At 37.9% G+C, this 22,661-nt stretch overlaps 1 protein-coding gene across 21 annotated transcripts in view; it reads left to right on the top strand.

Annotated features, from left to right (window-relative positions):
* mthl15 (methuselah-like 15) overlaps positions 1-20,619 on the top strand; it is a 177,360-nt gene extending 156,741 nt beyond the window's left edge. For 6 of the 21 annotated variants that reach the window (XM_089464909.1, XM_089464901.1, XM_089464902.1 and 3 more), the window contains 3 exons: positions 18,458-18,636; positions 18,697-19,083; positions 20,322-20,619. In XM_089464909.1, the coding sequence (XP_089321035.1) occupies positions 18,458-18,636; positions 18,697-19,083; positions 20,322-20,461 (706 nt within the window). In that variant the 3' untranslated portion in view covers positions 20,462-20,619. Of the gene's footprint in view, positions 1-728; positions 3,275-17,651; positions 18,126-18,146; positions 18,335-18,457; positions 18,637-18,696; positions 19,084-20,321 lie in introns of those variants that run through there. The other 15 variants (XM_089464903.1, XM_089464918.1, XM_089464917.1 and 12 more) reach the window with 12 other exon arrangements.
* The last annotated feature ends 2,042 nt before the right edge of the window (positions 20,620-22,661 follow it).

The following is a 22,661-nucleotide window of genomic DNA, read 5'->3' on the forward strand; positions in this document are numbered from 1 at the left end:
ACGGACAGACGGACAGGGCTCAGCTCGTCGCCCTGATCAACAATATACATATATACTTTGTGGGGTCTGCCACGCCTCCTTCTCCCTGTTACATACATTTCAACAAAACCATTATACCCTGATTTCCCATTTTCAATGGGTTCAGGGTATAATTACAGAAATAATGGTAGAGGCCGAGGTTACAATCGAGAAAGATATAATTCCAACCGAGGCAACAACCAAAACTATCATAATAATAATAATAATAATAATAATTATGGCAATAACCATATCCTTCAGATACTCAGAGCAATTAAACAAAAAAATATATACACTCAATCTCAGTTTTAGCATCTTTATAAAAATTAATAACGAAAATACAGGAAAGGTTTATACACTACTAATAGACTCAGGTGCAGATATATCAATTTTAAAAGAAAATATTGATATATTTGATAACGTAAATAACAACATTTCAACACAAATATCAGGCATTGGTGAAGGTTCAGTTTTTTCAAAAGGTTTAGAATTCGTAGAATTATCTACAGGCAAACATGTAATACCACATAATTTCCACTTCCCAGTTCCAAGCAATGGCATTATCGGTATAGACTTCATTAAAAAATATAATTGCCAATTAGATTTCACACAATCAAGTGATTCTCTAATAATAAGGCCAAATAATCTAAATTATCAAATAGATATACCAATCACATACACAGGTGATAATAATGCCACAATACTTCCAGGTCGTGCTGAAGTAGTCCGTCAAATTAATATAACTTCGAAAGAACAAAATGTTCTTATTCCAAACCAGGAAATTGACCGGTAACCCTAATAAATAATAATAAAGATCAAGAAGCGATATTATTTACATACCATGATGATCCAATTCAAGGAGGTCATACAGGCATTACAAAAACTTTGGCCAAAGTAAAAAGACATTATTATTGGAAAAATATGACACGTCATATCAAAGAGTACATTAAGAAATGTCCAAAATGCCTAAAATCAAAAGTAACAACAAACATAAAGACTCCAATGACAATAACGGAAACTCCGATACATGCTTTTGACAGAGTGATAGTAGACACTATAGGTCCACTACCATGCTCGGAAAATGGTAATGAATACGCAGTTACGTTAATATGTGATTTAACAAAATACTTAATTTCAATTCCAATTCCGAATAAACGTGCAACAACTGTTGCCAAAGCTATATTCGAAAATTTTATTCTGAAGTACGGTCCAATGAAGACGTTCATTACGGACATGGAAACAGAATATAAAAACTCGATTATAAACGACTTGTGCAAAAACGCACGCCACCACCAGACCCTAGGGACAATAGAATGAAGTCATCGAACATTCAACGAATACGTTCGTTCATACATCTCTGCAGACAAAACTGATTGGGATGTTTGGATGCAATATTTCACATATTGTTTCAACACTACACCATCAGCAACGCATGAATATTGTCCATACTAACTAGTCTTTGGTAGACTACCAACACCATTCGTAAACTTTAATAAAAATGATATAGTAAACCCACTATATAATTTAGATTATAAACTGCATACAAAAGAACTAGAGTTACATATGTTAGATAAAGCAAAGGCTCTTAGGAAATTATAATATGATAGACATGTTAAGAATTTTGAGTTACATGTAGGAGATAAAGTACTAATAAGAAACGAAACAGGTCACAAATTAGAACCAGCGTATATAGGACCATAAACAGTAGAGAAAATAGAAGATAATGACATTTTCATTAGGGATAATAAGAATAAGAAACAGAAAGTACATAAGGATAGGCTAACAAAAATTCCATAATTAAAAAGTTAATGAAATCGGTCTGATCAACCAAGTATAATAAAAAAATAAAAACATAAATAAATACCATTTATTCACTTTCCATTTTTATTTCACTTTCAATCATATTAAACTTTTAAACTCAACATATATATATATAATAAAAAATAAATAAATAAAAATAAATAAATCAAAATTTAAAAAAAAAAAAAAATTTTATATATATATAGTAATATATCCATCAGCAGTCACCCACACTTAAACACGACACCAAAGCCACGATCCCCTTCATAACTCAACATAAACAAATCGCCCTAGCGACTACTTATAAACAAATCGCCTCAGAAACAATCATCCCATCTTCCACTTATATAAACGAGTCGCACTCCACTCGCATCGAACCCTTCTCGTGGGAACTGCATATTCAGCATATTTGGGAGTCACCAATCAGGAGCGATCAGGCCACTCCACCAAAATCACGCCACCATCGATATACATTTCTAGCTGTATAAGACAAACAAATTTTCAATCACAGCTCAGTTTTAATTCAGCTCTAAGACCACTTGTACTCTGTTATAAGTTATTAAGAATAAATAATTTTTTTTTATTCAAACTATAACGTCGGTCTTATTATTGGCGCAGCCAGTAGGATTGGTTTGGTGAATAATTAAGATCATCATTCTAATCCGCTAAAGTACTACGTGACCTCTCGCGTGTGCAACCAGACTTCTAGTTAAAATATAGACCCGCTGGACTATTTAGAAGTTCTGCGTAATGGAAATCAACCACTACATAACATTTGTGTCCGGGACTTACATATCTCTCGATCCCAAAAAGTCATAAATGTTATACAAAAAAAAATTAACAACCCGTTCAACTATAAACGATTAATCCAACTAAGTGAAATAATCGAGTGAACGAACAATTCAATCACAATTAAATGCCAACTGTGTGCAAGTTAAAAGTGAATTAACAAAACCAAAAACTATTCAACTAACAACGATTAATCCAATTAAGAGAAACAATCAAAAGAACAGAAACCCACTCACAATTTCGTGCCAACTGTGTGTAACCTAATAGTGAGCTAACTATCTAAAAACTCTCAAACAAACAAGTGCGTAAGAACCAATTAAACGGCTCCACCATACTCTGGGATTGTCGAAGACCCACCTCAATCAGGCCCTAACTCTTCTAAGGCAGGTGCCTACATTCGACGGTGACACCAATGGATTAAGTGTTTTCATCAGACGTATCGACTACATAATGCAACTATATCCAACAATGGACGTCCGCCAGCATAGCTTAATGTATGGAACCATCGAGATGCTACTAACTGGAGCAGCACAACGAGTGTCCCAACTCACACAAGCCACAGGTTGGACTAATCTTCGATCCGCCTTGATCAGTGAGTTCAAAACTCACACACCTTGCGAGGAACTTCTACGACGTTTGTACAACACCAATTTCAACGGAAGCCTTCGTAAGTTTATTGAAGAATTAGAGCATAAGACATTCATAATTGTAAACAAGTTAACATTAGAAGGCGATCCCGCCAATGCTACACTCTATATAAATGCATTGAATAATACTGTAAAAGAAGTTATTACTAGAAAGTTACCAGATAGGCTCTATATGACCTTAGCGAAGTTTGATATTTCAACAGTGTCTAATTTAAAACAAGTAGCCCAAAGAGAAGGCTCATATGAAAATAGTTTCGCAGACAAACCCAAGTACTCTTCGAAGTCAACCGATTCCCAAACTTATTCTAAACAAAACTCAAACATATTATAAACCAACCCAAAATCAAACGAATTACAACAAAATAACTATCAATCCACTTCAGCAGGACAGAATAATCCTACTAACCAACAACTTTATACTGAATTCCGTAACAAATTAAATCACGAAACGCAACAAAATCCTCTAAACTATCAACAGACCACTCAAACTCAAAGTCCTTTCCCTAACCAACCAACTAAACGAATTAGAGAAAGCAACAGCGGACAGACTAAAATGGATTGGTCAGAAAATTTTCATCAATCTGCCTCGGATCAAACCAGAACGATAACACCAATCGAACAAACCCCTACATCAGACTCATCTTAAATAATACACCCCTTAAATGCATAATAGACACAGATCCTTCCATAAACCTTATTAATAAAAACTTTTTCAATTTCCCAGAAACTAAAGAACATCTAAAAGTCCAAACCATTAAAGGTATAATATAACTCAATAAAAGCGTTTCATTCGCAAGCAGCAAACTCTGCCCCACTATACAAAAATTCTATTGTCACAATTTCTCAGACAGTTACGATATACTATTAGGTAGAAATTACCTCTCGGCATCCAAAGCCATCATTAACTATGCAGAAGATAATATAACCATAGGGAACTACACGTTCAAATTCAAATATAATAAAGAAATTTCCAATGAAACCCTTTACCCTCCAACAGAATTCGAGTACGACTTATTTTCGTACGAAATAAATAATAATATTTAAGAAAAAACGAATACAGACTGGATCATCTAAATCCAGAAGAAACAAATAAATTTAAAAAAAATACTTCACGACTATAGTGACATTCAGTACAGAAAAGGTGAAAATTTGACCTTTACTAGTACAATCAAACATAAAATAATAACTAAACATGAGGACCCCATCTATAAATACCCTTATAGACACCCTCAAATTCTTGACCAAGAAGTCAACAAGCAAATTAATGAAGTGTTAGAACAGGGAATCATTAGAAAATCTAATTCACCCTATTGTTCACCCATATGGATCGTACCTAAAAAAGAGGACCCTTCCAAAGAAAAAAATATCGTTTAGTCATTGACTATCGTGGACTTAATGAAGTCACAATACAGTGCTTATCATAATTATAGCCCACCCTGCAACTTAAACTTTGAGCCCGTTGTAACAAAATTTTTAAGGTTTTTTAAAAATAAATTTTACAGCACATTATAGACTGGAGCATGTTCAGTAGATTTGATCAAAATTTTAGTTCAATTTATAGAAAACAAAGAAAGAACCGTTAACTTTTGCTCTGTGCTAGCATTTTTGCTTGCATTTTTGTGTATCATAATTATAGCCCACTGTCGCAAATTTGAATTTATTAAGTGCGGAACAGACTTTTGGCTTTACAGACATTGTAATTAAGTAAATTTAGATAGTTTTTAAGAGATGCCGCTTGGAAAACAATTATCTTATTATGAAAAGGGCCGTATTTTCTCACTTTTCGAGTCAGGAGAGTCTATTTCGAGTATTTTACGAATTTTGAAAAAAAGTCTAAGTGTAATTAAAATTTTTTTGGATAACCCCGAAGAATAAGGATCAAGAAGACGTACTGGGTGAAAGCCGTTACTAATTGCGCACGATAAACGCAAAATTATTAAGAAAGCCAGCAACAACCCAACCGCTTGTATAGCTTTGGCCGCACATGTGGCCGAATCTATGTCAGCGATGACTGTTTGGCGAGTACTTAAGAGCTCAGGAATCATAAATAGGTCTAAACTGACCAAAGCATCCATGTTGCTAAGTCGCCACAAGGTTGCTCGACTTGGTTTTGCCGATGGACATACTGCGGCCGATCTGACATACGCGCGTTTGAATCATCGTCTTTTGGCTTACAGTATATTTATAAATTTTTACCCTAACAGGTCCTGATGGGTTTGATACTTATTAGCATGATTTGAGGAAGGATCCTATGTTTTTTTCAAGGACAAACTTTGGAGGTGGCTCCGTCATGATTTGGGGTCCATTTTTTTCATTTGGTACCTGGGAATTGAAGTTTGTAACGAACCGAATGAACAGTGAAGAGTATATTCAGGCTCTGGATAGTATTCTCATTCCATATTCAAGGGAATTACGTGAGAAACCAATGGTTTTCCAACAGGATAATGCCAGAATCCATGTGAGCAGACGTACAAAAGAGTGTTTGGAAGAATGTCATGTTGATGTCCTTGACTGGCCAGCATGTTTTGGGGATCTCAACCCGATAAAAATGTCTGGGGTAATCTTGCAAGACGTGTGTATGCCAAAAATCGCCAGTTGGAGACAGTTGGATATCTTAAAACGCAAATTCTAAACGACAATGACTAAATAACAAAGTTTCGAAAAGGACATTTTATTAAATTTAGTGGTTTCAATGAGGAAGAGAATTTTTGAGTTAACTAAGACAAATGGAGGCCGGATTAAGTATTAACATTAGTTTTTCCATTAATCCGCAACGAATTCGGATTTTTTTTACAAAAATATGAATATGGGCTATAATTATACCCTGAACCCATTGAAAATGGGAAATCAGGGTATAATGGTTTTGTTAAAAGTATGTAACAGGCAGAAGGAGGCGTGGCAGACCCCACAAAGTATATATATTCTTGATCAGGGCGACGAGCTGAGTCGATTTGGCCCTGTCCGTCTGTCTGTCCGTCCGTCCGTCCGTCCGTCCGTATGTATGAACGCGTCGATTTCAGAAGATATAAGAGCTAGAGACTTCAAATTTTTTTTAAAATGTCCGTAATTACAGCGCGCATATCAAGTTTATCATTTAAAATCGATAACTCATCCCGATCTTTTTTTATCGATAAAAAACCTTATCGAAAACCAGTTATAAAATTATATCTTCTACACCCTTATTGCTAGAGTCTCCAAATTTTTTATGTATGCTTATATGCAATTTATACAATTTCGGTTTTTGTTAAAATTTACCCCCCACCCTTAAATTCACCCCCTCACCCTCACTTTTGTAAAAAGCGTATTTCAAATACTAGAGACTTGGGCTTTGGAATATACACACATATTCACCATATGATTACGCTCTAAAAGTTTCATTAAGATCGTATGTCTACAAAAGAAATTATTTAACAAATAAATTCTCATAATATTGCCCACACTGCAGCGCAGCCCAAACGCAGTCGCTGCTTACTGCGCAGTTAGCAGAGCGCAGGGTTATGCGTGCGTGTGGATGCATGTGTATGTATGTGTGCATAAAAGAAGTGCAGAATGATTAGAATATCAGCTTGGAGGGTTCAGGGTATCTCCTAGTCGAGCAGTCTCGACTGGAGCTTTCTTACTTGTTTTGATACAGAAAATGGTGCTGTTTTTCCTTGTTTTTTACTTCTTTTTAAGAAATCGTTATTAAATCTTGAATTTTAAGTGAAAAAGTTTTTTGCCATTCATAATTGAAATATTGAACTACTCATTTTTGAAGATTTTGAGGAAATATTCCATTTGGGAAAAATTTTCAGCCGATTCGTTTAAGTGGATTAAAAGTGGGCTATAATTATGATAAGCACTGTAGATAATAAATACCCAATACCCATCATGGATGAAATCCTAGATAAACTTGGCAAATGCCAATATTTTACCACTATCGATCTAGCAAAGGGCTTCCATCAAATTCAAATAGACCCTCAATCAATCGCAAAAACTGCATTCTGAACAAAACAAGGGCATTATGAATTCACTCGCATGCCTTTCGGGTTAAAAAACGCCCCTGCCACCTTCCAAAGATGTATGAATAACCTTTTAGAAGACTTAATCTTCAAAGACTGTATAGTTTACCTCGACGACATAATCATATTCTCAACTTCACTAGACGAACACTTAACTTCCATAAAAAAAGGTATTTGACAGATTACGTAAAGCCAATTTAAAACTCCAATTAGACAAATGCGAATTTCCAAAAAAGGAAACACAATTCCTACGACATATAATAACAACAGAAGGAATCAAACCTAACCCCGATAAAGTAGCAGCTATAATAAATTTTCCAATTCCCAAGACACCTAAAGAAATTAAATCTTTTCTAGGTCTTTGCGGATTTTACCGCAAGTTTATTCCAAATTTTGCCAAAATAGCAAAACCACTGACTTTAGGATTGAAAAAGGAATCCAAAATTGATATAACTAACCAAGATTTCATCTCAGCCTTCGAGAAAATGAAAGTACTTATAACAAATGACCCAATACTAATCTATCCAGATTTCAACAAAACTTTCTCTCTAACCACAGACGCAAGTAATATGGCTATAGAAGCAGTCCTCTCACAGGACCACAAAGCAATCTGTTTCGCCAGCATGGGCTACCAAATATTTCAGACCATATCTCTTCGGTCGAAAATTCCAAATCCTTAGCGATCATTAGCCAGTAGTATGGCTACTCAATATTAAAGAACCAAACATGAAATTACAAAGATGGAAGATTAAATTAAACGAATACGACTATACTATTAAATATCTACCAGGAAAAGAAAACCACGTAGCAGATGCCCTCGCTAGAATCAAACTAGAAGAAAATATTTTAGGAGAAGAAATTAACAGTTCCCGAGCAACCATTCATAGTGCTCAGGAAGACAATCAAAACTTAATACCTATTACAGAAAGACCTTTAAACTTATATAACAGACAAATTGAATTCATAAAAGGTAACGAAGACAAAATCGACATAATACATTATTTCCATAAAACAAAAATAAAAACAAGTAAGAAAATTCTAGTCGAGAGTGCTCGACTAGATACTACCCTGAACCCAACAAATAAAAATGCTCATTTAGTATGGCTGAAATTTCAATTTCGATGTATTTAAAAATATAAATCAAATACAAAACTCATTTAATAAAATATAAAAATATTTTGAAACAATTAAAAAAAAAATTAACATCAGTTGCATCGATCGGGATTCGAACCGCGACTTCTCGATCGAGCGTCATGCATCTAACACACTAGGCCACCTCACTCCTGCTAGTAGCGCTGGCAAAACTCAAATAGATTCACTGCTGCAGCGTCATCTACCAAAACTAAACGAAACTAGCTGCTGATGTGATTCTAAGAATCTGCTAGAATAACCAAACTATTAAAAACGCACATAAAGTATAGTTAAAATTTCAATTTTGGTGTATTTAAAAATATAAATTAAATAGAAAACTGATTTATGAAAATATAAAAATATTTTGAAACAATTAAAAAAAAAATTAACATCAGTTGCATCGATCGGGATTCGAACCGCGACTTCTCGATCGAGCGTCATGCATCTAACACACTAGGCCACCCCACTCCTGCTAGTGGCGCTGGCAAAACTCAAATAGATTCACTGCTGTTGCGCCATCTACCAAATCTAAACTAAACTAACAGCTGATGTGATTCAACGAATGTTTTTGTTGTAGCTGCTGCACGTGCGTTTGTTAATTGGCCAAATATTTGATTATTTTTTATTAATTTTTGACTGAACGGAATTTAATGAAACTTTCGGCATATGATCTACATATTATATTGAATATTTGAGAAATTAAAAAAAAAGAAAAATCATTCACAATTAGCTATAGTGGCATCTGATTTGAACTTGAATGTTTTTACTCGATAAAAACATAACGGGATGATTTATCGAATTTTGAAAGCAAACTCGACGTCCGCGCTGTATAAACGGTCATTTAAAAAAAAAAAATCAAGTCTCTAGCTCTTATATCTTCAGAAATCGACGCGTTCAAACATATGGACAGACGGACAGACAGACAGACGGGCAGGGCCAAATCGACTCAGCTCGTCGCCCTGATCAAGAATATATATACTTTGTGGGGTCTGCCACGCCTCCTTCTGCCTGTTACATACATTTCAACAAAACCATTATACCCTGATTTCCCATTGAAATGGGTTCAGGGTATAAATAACATACATAGAAATGACAGATACACTTGCCAAAAACATAATTAAAGAATATCTTTGTTTAAAAAATAATGCCTTATACTTTCATCACCTCTCAGATTTCCCAATATTCCAAAAAGCTTACGCTGAAATTATAAATCCCGATAGTAAAACTAAAACATTAAGAACTTCAACAAAATTACAAGATATCCTCACTTTTGCAGAATTTAAAGAAATAATTCGTTTGAAAGAATAAGAAATTACTCCACCTCGGTATTACAAAAACGACCAACTGGTTCAGAGAAAAATATTACTTTCCAGACCACCAAAATCTAATACAAAATATCATTAACGAATGCGAAATTTGCAATCTATCTAAAACTGAAAACAGAAACACAAAACTGACTTTTGAAATCACTCAAGAAGTATACAATCCCAGAGACAAATACGTTATGGACTTTTATTTAATTGACAACAAATCAAAAACCATGAAAATTGGTCCAGCAGATCTCGAGTTATAAGTGGAGGAGCACAATATTTATGCACATAACATTCGAGTGCAAAAGCCTTTAAGTACATTGCTGACTAGGCGGATCTTACAGCGCAAGACTCTGTCGCAATAAGTAATATGATACATCCTCGCTCACCCGCTGCGGCGGCATACATACAATGGAGGACAAAAGTATTTTGATAACGCATTGCAAAAACTTTAACCGCTTATTTCTGCGTGCTGAAATACCCATTATACCCATTATATTTTTTAGAGAGAGCAAACATACTAGGCTTTAAGTGACCAAAATATTGCATTGATGACATGACTCATTATTTTTCTATAATTATTTGCATGGCGGATTATCATTATTTGGGTGGACAAAAGTATTTTGACATTCCCTTTCAAATTCATTTTCGGTAATTTGCTTGGATTCAAAAATACATATTTTTCTTTTTAAGTTATTTTTGGTGACCTCTTTAATAATAGCCATTATTTGATCATAGTTTTCGGTAACTTATGGGCAAACAACGTGATTAAGTGAAATCATTAAAAAATTAGTCGCGAACGAAGAATTATGCAGGTATTTCCGTGGAAAACCTTACAGCCTTATAAAATGCACCTCTATGAGCAATTTACAACTAAATTAACAAAAAATAAAAAACTAATTCACTCAAACAAGAAGGCCAGATCGGAAAATTCATTAAAAAAAAAACCTGTAGAAGGCCGCATCATATTGACAAATCTTAAAGAAAATATGCGAATTTTCCTAAAAGTCATGTCGATTAAGCCCAAAAATAATCATAAATTATAAATAAGCAGAAAAACTATCACAATTCGGCAAAAGAAGGCAAATTTTTCTACGTTATAGATCTTCCAATAGTCTTAATATCACTATAAAATAAACTAAAAAGGTATCGATTTGCTAAAACCTTCATAGGCAAGCCGCAATTCTTCTGGGGAAAAGGATTATGGATGGACGATAGTTCCTTTGGGTATCCTGGATAAAAAAATTTGATTTATAACAGGTTGCCAAAGAATATTCGCAAAAAAAGAGGCATATGTACCCACGTGCTGAAGAATCGGTAATGCTCTAGGGGCTCGCATGTGTCAATAGCCTCTCCAATTTGATATTAATTAATGAAAAAATTAAGAGGGATAATTATTTACGTGCCCTGAATGACCACTTATCGAATTCCGGTCACTGGCTCAGTGGAAAATCATGTATACTGCAGCAGGACAATGCTCCATGCCACAAGGTCCATATTATAGCTGAATTTTCTGGGAAAATTGAAGTCAATACATATGATTGGCCACCTCAGCGCTCTGATCTCAATATTATAGAGAATGTGTAGGCTTACGCAAAAGTAAAACTTAGCTTAGACTTATCAAGAACGCCCAAGGAGACGGATTGCTGAGGTTTGAGGACCTTAGCAGGATTTTTCAATAGAAACATTACAAAATTTGGTTAGATCGATCCCTAGACGCTTGCAGATATTAAAGGAGGGTTTAATTCTTATTAATATTTTAGTTACTATGACCATTGTTAAGTTTTTGTCTCACTTTATTTAATACTGTTTGTTATCTCTAAAAAAAATATAATGGGTACCGTTAGCTCTTTCAGCACGCAGAAATAAGCGGTTAAAGTTTTTGCAATGCGTTGTCAAAATACTTTTGTCCTCCATTGTATAAACATATTTTAATGTAAACATTATATATGTACATATATATACACTTTTATAGGCATATACATTTATGCATTTATACATTAATACACATAAACATTTTACACTTATAAACATATATAAATATGCGGACCGCTACTCTGCCGGCGTCACTGGCAGCGCAGCCAACCGATTTAAGCTGTACGTAACAATTGTCTTGTCCCTGTGAAAGTGGAAAGAACTGTAGACAACGTGGTTGCTGTGGGCGCGACCCAGCGACAGCAAAAATCTATCAAAGACTTACTTCTCGTCGGTCTCGCGGAGTACCCCAGTGGTACAATCCGGTGGTGCAAGAGAGGGGGGCAATAGCGTCACTGTTTTTAGCGTCAGGGCTTTCCGCTTTCCCTTTCTTTTTTTAAGCGCGAAAAGATTTGTCACATTAGGCGTCACATTTGTGCAAATAATAAAAAATTAGGTCCATTCACTCTAACAGCTGTTAGTAGTGCTGGAAATTGCAGCGGACAATCAGCTGCTCACTAACTTTGGTGAGTTGCTAAGTCTCAGCAAAGACAGCAACCTAGCTGCTGGTGTGAGGTAGCAGGTATTAAAAGTAGTGCATACTTTCGGGCTCTTGCTGTAGTTAAGTTGAGTTTAAGTTACTGCGGTCTCTAAACTCAAATTATATTAGTAGGCAGTGCCCACTACAGGCTTCACGCCGTGGTAGTCGGAGCAATATGGAGGCCATGATGGAGGAGGAGCTGCAAGCTTTCGCGCGCCGTTCCTCGTTGCAGCGATCGCCGCAGCAACAACAGAGGGCGTTGCCGCAGCCGTCGACTTGTAATCAGTCTCCAGCGGCTGAGTGCCAGGTACCCAAGTCTTTAAAAGAAGCGTTAGCTCAAATAGGAGCTACACTAGAGGGTTTGTCTGCCTTATTTGGGGGTCAGCGGCATATAAATGCCTTAATGAGAGAGGAGCTGGCTAGGCTGGTCAGTCTCCACAAGACGGCTGAAGCGTTCTGCAACCGACCGGTCAAAGACTGCGAGGTGCAGACCACGCTGGTGGTCAGAAAGTAGCTGAGAAGGCTAAAACAGCGAGCGTTAGTGCTACAGCAGGTAGTAATACGCCGAAGCGGTCGAGGGAAGTTGCCTCCGAACAGAGGAAAACTCCCTCGAAAAAGCCGAGGCACAATAAAAGCGCAGCAAACCAAATAGAGCCAATGGCTCTACGGGCTGCAGCCGATAAAACCAACCAGGCAGGTCGACACACGAGTTCGAACAGCTGGACGGTTGTTAAGGGACGCAAGCCGCTGCAAAAACGTTCCAAAAGTGACGCCATCGCGGTTTCAGGTGTAGGTGGTTGCAGCTATGCGGACATGCTTCGCGTAGTGAAAAGCGACCCAAATTTAAAGCATCTGAGCGGCGTCGTCCCAGGTATTAGGAAGACAGCTAAGGGGGACCTCTTGTTGCAACTTAGTAGGAAGCCGGAGCATAGCTCTGATGCTCTGCACGAAGCTGTAGGCAAGGCCTTGGGAGACCGAGCGGTAGTTAAAACACTTACCGAATCGACTCAAGTTGAGATTCGCGATCTAGATGAGTTAGCGACCAAAGAGGAGATCTTGGAGGCAATTAGGGTGGAGTTGAAGGATAGCTCACTCCCCATTGAGGCTATCAAATCGCTTCGGCCAGCTTTTGGCTAGAATAGGATGGGTAGTTTGCATTATCCGAGCCGTGGAGCAGCCTAAACGTTGTTTCAAGTGCCTCGATTACGGTCATATGGCAGCAAACTTTCGCAGTGACTGTGACCTAAAGGGCGCCTGTTTCAGGTGTGGAGAGATGGGTCACAGTGCAAAAGCATGCACCAAGCCACCAAAATGTAGCCTCTGCATCCGGAAAGGTGAAAAGCAGACGGACCATTCAGCAGGCAGCTTCAAGTGCCCATCTTACCGAGAAGCTGCTCGTAAAATGAAATGTTAAGGTTTTTGCAGCTTAACTTAAATCATTGTGTTGCTGCCCAAGATCTTCTAGAGCAGACCATTAGGGAAAAATGTATAGATGTAGCTTTTCTCAGTGAGCCTCACCACTGTAGAACCAGCTGCCCTAAGACATGGTCAACAGACGTTAATGGCAAAGCTGCGTTGTGGGTATGCGGCAACTCAACGAACGTACTTTCGAATATTAAGTCATTCAATGGGTTCGTACGTGGCTGATATGGTAGCTTATGGCTTTACAGTTGCTATCTGGCCCCAGCATGCAGCTCTGTGAATTCACGACGGTGCTCGACGAGCTTGCCGAGGATGTTAGGGGTCGGAAGGCCATTATAGCTGGAGATTTTAACTCCTGGGCGTTCGAATGGGGTAGCCTCACAACAAATGCCAGAGGTCGTATCCTACTGGAGATCTTCGCGGCACTAGATGTTGCACTGCTCAACACAGGCCATGAGTACACCTTCAGTCGGGCGGGATACGGGTCTGTTATCGACATTACTTTTGTCACTTCATCCCTCTTTCGGGGAGCAACATGGAGCCATTGCGATAGCTATACAGGCAGCGATCATACGGCACTTCTGTTCACAATAGGTGAGCCACCTGCCAGGTCGTCAACATTGTGGAGGGAGTCGTATCGGCTAGATACTTTTGATCCCGCGGTCTTTTCAGAGGCCATTCAGTCTCTGGGTACAATTGGTAATGCTGAGGCCAGAGCATGCCAAATGGTAGCCCAAATACAGTGTGCCTGCAATAGCAGCATGTTACGTCGCAAGCAGTTCACGCGACAACATGAGCCTACGTATTGGTGGAATACGCAAATAGGTGACATTCGTCGCAAATGCATCCAGGCGAGAAGAAGCTACCAACGGGCTCGCGGTAGGTCAACGTTTTTTGAGAAACAGTTAGCTTACCAGGCAGCTAGAAGACAGCTGAAGAAGGCCGTTCAGGCAAGCAAAAGAGAATGTTTTTTGCAGTTGTGCGACTCAGCCGAATATGACCCTTGGGGCAGGGCATATAAGATAATAGTCAAAAGACTATACGCAGGTAGACAGGTGCAGCCTACGGATCGTCTGGAGCTTAAAGCGATTGTGGAAACACTCTTTCCAGAAAGTTTAAGCTCCATTCACGCCCCTGATTCCGAGTCTGCTGATCAGGGCTCAACGAGCACTGAAATTGTTTTAGTTACAGAGGAAGAAATATCAGTAGTTCTCCGAGGTCTTAGAACCAACACAGCTCCAGGGCCGGACGGGATCCCAAATCGTGCGCTAAAGCTAGCCCTCGCCTTGCACCCAAGTACGTTCGCCGAATTATTTAATGAATGCCTGATCCAAGAGACGTTCCCGGCAAAATGGAAAGCCCAGAATCTGGTATTGCTACACAAGGCTGGCAAACCACTAGATGAGCCATCTTCGTATAGACCGATCTGTCTCTTAGACACCATGGGTAAGGTATTTGAGAAACTGATCTGCTCTAGGCTGGAGACTGCATAAAAAGGCAGCTGATTCTTGTAGAACTCTCTCGAGAATCATGCTTAACACGCGTGGACCTAAACAGCAACGACGTCTCCTCCTAATGAGCGTCATTAGGTCTGTCATCCTCTATGCTGCGCCAATATGGGCAAGAGCGATGGCAACGCCGAGCTACAGCCGGGGCATTTGCGCGATCTACAGACTGAGCGCAATCAGAGTCAGCTGCGCTTTCAGGACTATCTCCGATGACGCGGCGCTCGTCATAGCCGGTATGGTGCCACTGGAGTATTTGGTCGCCGAAGCCGTGGAGCGGAATTCGCACGGGCCTACGCGACTCAACGCTGTCAGGGCGAACAGCATCGCACGATGGCAAAGAAAGTGGAATAGCTCAGCTAAAGGGCGGTGGACGCAAAAGCTCATCCCGGAGCTTGAACCATGGGTTAACCGCAAACATGGCGAGGTTAACTTCTACCTTACGCAGATCCTCTCGGGTCATGGATGCTTTCGGAGCAATTTGAAGCGCTTTGGCCACGAGGAATCTGACGAGTGCCCCTGGTGCGAGCGAGGGCATGTGGAAGACGCCAACCACATTCTTTTCGAATGTGGACGATTCCTGGAGGAGAGGCGTCGTCTGGAAGAGGCAGTGGGCCGCTCCATCAGAGCGGACAACTTAGTCAACGCCATGCTGGAATCGGAGGAAGCTTGGGAACTAACAAGCACCTTCGCGGCCACGGTGATGATGGAGCTCCGCAGAGTCGAGCGATCGAGAAGACGAGCTGTCCCAGGCTAAGGTAGCGCATAGTGCTTGCGAAGCAATGCTTTACGGCCGTCCCGCAAGCACCGCGCGCTATCCTAGCCACTACGCAACTTGCAATTTGTTATATAATTTTGTCAATAAATGAATAAAAAAAAAAACACATACACAAACATTTACATACATATACACACACAAGCATAAACACGCATGGGCGGCAGTGAGCGCTTACTATGAGAACTTAATTGCTTAATAATAATTGCTTTTTGTGGACGTACGATCTTCATGAAACTTTCAGATTATGATAATAACATGGATATGCATGTAATTGCCAAAGCACAAGTCTCTAGTATTTGAAATACGCTTTTTACAAAAGTGATGGTGAGGGGGTGAATTTAAGGGTGGGGGGTAAATTTTGACAAAAACCGAAATTGTATAAAATGCATATAAGCATACATTTAAAATTTTCAAGCTCTAGCTTTAACGATATAGGAGATATAAATTGATTACTGGGTTTATATAATGTTTTAATCGATAACAAAATAACGGGCCAATTTATCGATATTTAAAGCAAAACTCGATATGCGCGTGACATACACGGACCTAGGAAAAAAATTCAAGTCTCTAGCTCTTATATCTTCTGAGATCTACGCGTTCAAACATACGGACAGATGGACAGACGGACAGAGCTAAATCGACTCAGCTCGTCGCCCCGATCAAGAATATATATACTTTATGGGGTCTGCCGCACCTCCTTCTGCCTGTTACATACATTTAACAAAACCATTATACCCTGATTTCCCATTGAAAATGGGTTGCCAAAGCATAAGTCTCTAGTATTTACGCCTTTTACAAATATGTGGGTAAGGGGGTAGATATAGGGGTGGGGAGTAAATTTTAACAAAAACCGAAATAGTATAAAATTCATATCACTATACATTTAAAATTTGGAGACTGTAGCTCCAAAGATGTAGGAGATATAATTTTATAACTGATTTTCGATAAGGTTTCTTATCGATAAAAAAAGGTCGGGATGAGTTATTGATATTTAATGATAAACTCGATATCCGCGCTGTAAATACGGACATTTAAAAAAACTATTTGAAGTCTCTAGGTCTTATATCTTCTGAAATCGACGCGTTCATACATACGGACAGACGGACAGACGGACGGACGGACAGACGGACAGACGGACAGGGCCAAATCTACTCAGCTCGTTGCTCTGATCAAGAATATATATACTTTGTGGGGGGACGAACGACTTAGAGACAAAATACCTTAAACCTTATTCAGTAAAATCATACTAATTTACATATTATTTTCAATATATTATATATTAAATTAAATGAAATGAGTGTATTTTGTACATGTGTATATTTTCGATTCAATAATAAATTGAAACAGGATATCTGAGCTTCGGAAAACGGCTTTTCTATTTTTCTATGCAATTTTCGTGATATAATTTACGTTATAAAAAATTACACGCTTGTTATATGCCATTAAAGTAAAGAAGTGACGGCATTGATAGAGAAATTAGCATTGGGTTATCTTGTCGTATGTCAGACTATCTTGTATTTATATTTGCATTGATCATTATATCACCAGTAGTGCTACAAAAATATCGGATCGGAATCGTTATAATCGATATTTTCGACTTTTGGTAAAACATCAATATGGTTTTTTGGTATCGATATATCGAGAAAAAAAATGGTTATTCTGGCGTTGGTTTTAACTGGGTATGAACACTGACCAGAGTACACTGGTAATATGAATTCCCTTCTGAGTGAAGAGTATTTCAAACTTTTCAAGCCGTTTGCCACGCGTTTTAGTTATTATTTGTGGGAAGGGTATGAAAGCGTTGGTGCTCAATGAAAATGCTTTCGCGACGAGCGTGCACGCACACACTCTCCCTTGCTACATGTACTATGAGCATTTTTATGCCTGTGTGCGAGGCTCTTGCTGCCTGTAGCAATTTTAAAGCCCAGCATTTGCATTTGGTTGATCTTGTGAACTGCTCACATTTACATACATTTACGTACATTTGTTTGATTGTGTGTACGCAGGGGCCGCGATGCTCACAAATGGTGGGGTAATCATTGTAGAAGCATTTGAGTGCCTTTATATGTATGTGCGTATCTTTGTGTATGTTTATATGTGCATGCATGTGACAAGAGCATTGACGTGTGCCTACGACAACTTATGATTGAGTGAACGATTTTGTGGGGTCTGCCACGCCTCCTTCTGCCTGTTACATACATTTCAACAAAACCATTATACCCTGATTTCCCATTGAAAATGGGTCCAGGGTATAAAAAACTAAATATATGTACGTATTTGCGCTTACAAAAGTCATAAAATGAAATATTGCTATTACTTAAAATGTATTGTGTAGTTAAAACACTATTTTATCACCCTTTATTAAAACTTTTAAGTTTTATTAAAATTTGAGGATACGGTAACTTTAGTTGCATTGAGTATTTATACCAATCGGTGGTGTGTCATATCGTGTCAAAACGGATTTGCAACAGTTTGGAAGTGAATGAGTATTCCATAGACAGTACTAGTTACTAGTACTAGTAGCTCTAGAGCTATGTTCAATTTTAAGTATCATGCAGCTTTAGACGCTTCACTATAAAGCTTTTACTCTTTTTATTACAGATCTACCGAGTCAACCAATTTACAAAGGAGGGGGCAGCGAAGCCGATTTTTGTGGTATTGTCTATATGGTTGGGGAATGCCAACAGTTTTGACATCAATTACAGCCTCATTAAGCAAATCTAATTTACTGACAGAGAATATCCGACCCATGTTTGGACACGGGAGATGTTGGTTTACCTGTAGGGTCAAATATTTTCTTTAAAAAACATCTATTAATTTATACATATTATTGATTTCAGATGATACAATTGGATACGCAAGCTTAGTATTTTTTTCTGGACCTCTTGGCGTACTATTTGTCATAAATCTTGTGTTCTTTCTATTAACGCTGAATTATTGTAACAAAGTCAAAAGAGAAATATTCAGAATGCAAAGTTCAAATACTGAGAAGCATACATTGAGAAGTCGCTTTTTTATGGATAAAACAAGATTTATTATGAACACAAAGCTCTGCTTTGTAATGGGAATAACGTGGCTTTTGGAAATCGCTAGCATTTTGTTTTATGATCACAAAAAAAACTTTTTTTGGTCAGTTAGTGATTCTTTCAATGTTTTGCTGGGTGTCTTTGTTTTTATAATCTTCGTTTTTAAAAGACGGGTGTGGAAAGAAATCACGCTAAAACTAGGTAAGACAAATTTGAATATATAATTAATCAAATAATACTATATTTTCCTTAATCTAAACAAGCAAACGTCGGGCGTTACCGACTGCAGAATAGTCTTTCACAGACCCTACATTCCCAGATCCACCAAAACTAATTTTAAATTTCAAGTCTCTAGCACTTATAGTGCATAACATATACATTCAACGTGTAGCCTGAAACCACTAAAAATGGATAAATTATAATATGTACGGGATATAAGTACATATATAAAGCTAGACTCACAAAATTTTGCATATATGCACGTTTATTTCATATAGCGCACGTGGCATGGAACAAGTTTGCAGCGGAGCGGATCGCTTTTCCTATAACGCTTTCATGCCAAATTTTAAAAATTGCGATTGAATTGTGAATTTTTTGCCGTTACTTTTGTAGCATTCCGCTATCCGAATTTAGCTCTTAACTGTAGCATATATAAACTTTTGCGGTTTGTCATCCATGTATATCCAACATAACTTGGGTAGTCGACGCGGAATTTCAGCTTTCTAGCTCATCAACTAATATATCGGAAAATGTATTTTTCGATTTTCCACGCTCCTAGTGGACGACTCGGGAAAATTTTCATACTTTTCAAATCGGAGATATACAGGAATATGCGTTCCAAATTTCAAATCTCTACCTTAATCGTTGAATATTCCCGTTTTTCTTGTTATCGAATAAAAATCTTGCCGAAAATCTCTTATAAAATTAGATCCCCCAAATCGGCTTTCAACTATTAACATACATTCGTGTAAAATTTATAAAACCTCGTCACCAACCCCCTTTCCACAAAATTTGCAGCAAGCATATTTCAAATACTAGAGTCCATGTCACATGGCTGAGCCAGTGTGTGTTTATACGTGCGTGCTAATGCCTGTGTGTGTTAATAACAATAGAAATATCACTTGCTCGAAGGGCTCGGGCGATCTCGTTTCGACTAGAGCTTTCTTACTTGCTTTGTAGAAAATCATGATTCATGACTGTGCACTCATTACAGAATGGACCTTTACATAAAATTTCGATTTAGTTGACTTGAACGACAAGCAGTCCCTTGTTTGCCTATCGATTTCGATTTACATTATGTGTAAACGAAATTTTAAAATATTTTAGACGGCACGGTGAAAATATTAACAGACAATTTTGTAAGAGTATGATTATGTAACATAAAACGTAACCTTTATTGGATGTATACTTCAAAACATTACCTAATTTTTTTTTTTTAGGTTTGTGGTCAACTAACGATCGTCGTGGAAACCGAGGTGCGACATGTGTAACACAATCAACATGTGTAAATCAAAGTATAGCTATGAAAAAACTTGGTGATGTTAATGGTGAAAAACCACTTATAGGACGAACGACTTAGAGACAAAATACCTTAAACCTTATTCAGTAAAATCATACTAATTTACATATTATTTTCAATATATTATATATTAAATTAAATGAAATGAGTGTATTTTGTACATGTGTATATTTTCGATTCAATAATAAATTGAAACAGGATATCTGAGCTTCGGAAAACGGCTTTTCTATTTTTCTATGCAATTTTCGTGATATAATTTACGTTATAAAAAATTACACGCTTGTTATATGCCATTAAAGTAAAGAAGTGACGGCATTGATAGAGAAATTAGCATTGGGTTATCTTGTCGTATGTCAGACTATCTTGTATTTATATTTGCATTGATCATTATATCACCAGTAGTGCTACAAAAATATCGGATCGGAATCGTTATAATCGATATTTTCGACTTTTGGTAAAACATCAATATGGTTTTTTGGTATCGATATATCGAGAAAAAAAATGGTTATTCTGGCGTTGGTTTTAACTGGGTATGAACACTGACCAGAGTACACTGGTAATATGAATTCCCTTCTGAGTGAAGAGTATTTCAAACTTTTCAAGCCGTTTGCCACGCGTTTTAGTTATTATTTGTGGGAAGGGTATGAAAGCGTTGGTGCTCAATGAAAATGCTTTCGCGACGAGCGTGCACGCACACACTCTCCCTTGCTACATGTACTATGAGCATTTTTATGCCTGTGTGCGAGGCTCTTGCTGCCTGTAGCAATTTTAAAGCCCAGCATTTGCATTTGGTTGATCTTGTGAACTGCTCACATTTACATACATTTACGTACATTTGTTTGATTGTGTGTACGCAGGGGCCGCGATGCTCACAAATGGTGGGGTAATCATTGTAGAAGCATTTGAGTGCCTTTATATGTATGTGCGTATCTTTGTGTATGTTTATATGTGCATGCATGTGACAAGAGCATTGACGTGTGCCTACGACAACTTATGATTGAGTGAACGATTTTGGGTTTAACCGGAAGAGGCGCGCTTATATTTAGCTGACTAACTATATATAAAAATATTTTGAAACAATTGAAAAAATTAATATAACTCACACCGCTCGGGATTCGAACCGCGACTTCTCAATCGAGCGTCATACCGCTACTCACTACGCCCCGCCTCCTTCTGCCTGTTACATACATTTCAACGAAACCATTATACCCTGATTTCCCGTTGAAAATGGGTTCCGGATATAAAAGGCAGAAGGAGGCGTGGCAGACCCCACAAAGTATATATATTCTTGATCAGGGTGACGAGCTGAGTCGATTTGGCTCTGTCCGTCTGTCTGTCCATCCGTCTGACCGTCTGAATGAACGCGTCGATTTCAGAAGATATAAGAGCTAGAGAATTCAAATTTTTTAAATGTCCGTAATTACAGCGCGGATATCAAGTTTATCATTAAAATCGATAACTCATCCCGATCTTTTTTATCGATAAAAAACTTATCGAAAACTAGTTATAAAATTATATTTTCTACACCTTTATTGCTAGAGTCTCCAAATATTTAATGTATGCTTATATCACTGACCAGAGAACACATAGACTAGACATGTAGAACAAATTTTTCTACAGCAGAAAATGTTAAGTTGGTCGACCACTTTACTTCGTATTTGCTCGGCTCGGTCGCTGGAGGTTCGAGCAGTGAAAATATTGCACGACAAAGTCAGTGCGCTGCAAGCGCTCAAACGAAATGGTGCTATTCTTATATGAAGCACATCTATGCGCTTTTGTCCTACTCTCTCTCTCTCTCGAACTCAGCAGCGCACAAAAATTGAAATTTGTTGGCGACGATCCGAGCTCTTTCCTTTTGAACGAAGGGTATACCTAAATCATAAAAGCGTTTGTAAGGCTCATGCAAACAAAATGTAGCGTTTCGATGTATATTCGTGGGAAGGGTATGAAAGCGTTGATACGCATAAAGAATATGATTTCGCGACGGGCAAGCACACACACACTTGCAGTCTCTGGAAACATGTGTGAGCATTTGTGGCCTGCGTGCGTAACTCTTGCTGCCTGAGCAAATTGTAATGCCCAAAATTTACCGTTGATTGGCCTTTGAGGGAGCACATACATTTGCATACATATGTGTATGTATGTAAGAAATGGGATAATAATTGTCTGGCGATTCAGTTGTTTGTCAATTTTGTATTGTTTGAATTGTAGTGACTGTCAAATGAGCCTTTATAACTTAATCAGTAACTTTGGCAGTAAA

The sequence above is a fragment of the Drosophila arizonae genome, chromosome 3, assembly GCF_054131065.1.
Source record: "Drosophila arizonae isolate 15081-1271.41 chromosome 3, UAZ_ARI_1.0, whole genome shotgun sequence".
NCBI lineage: Eukaryota > Metazoa > Arthropoda > Insecta > Diptera > Drosophilidae > Drosophila > Drosophila arizonae.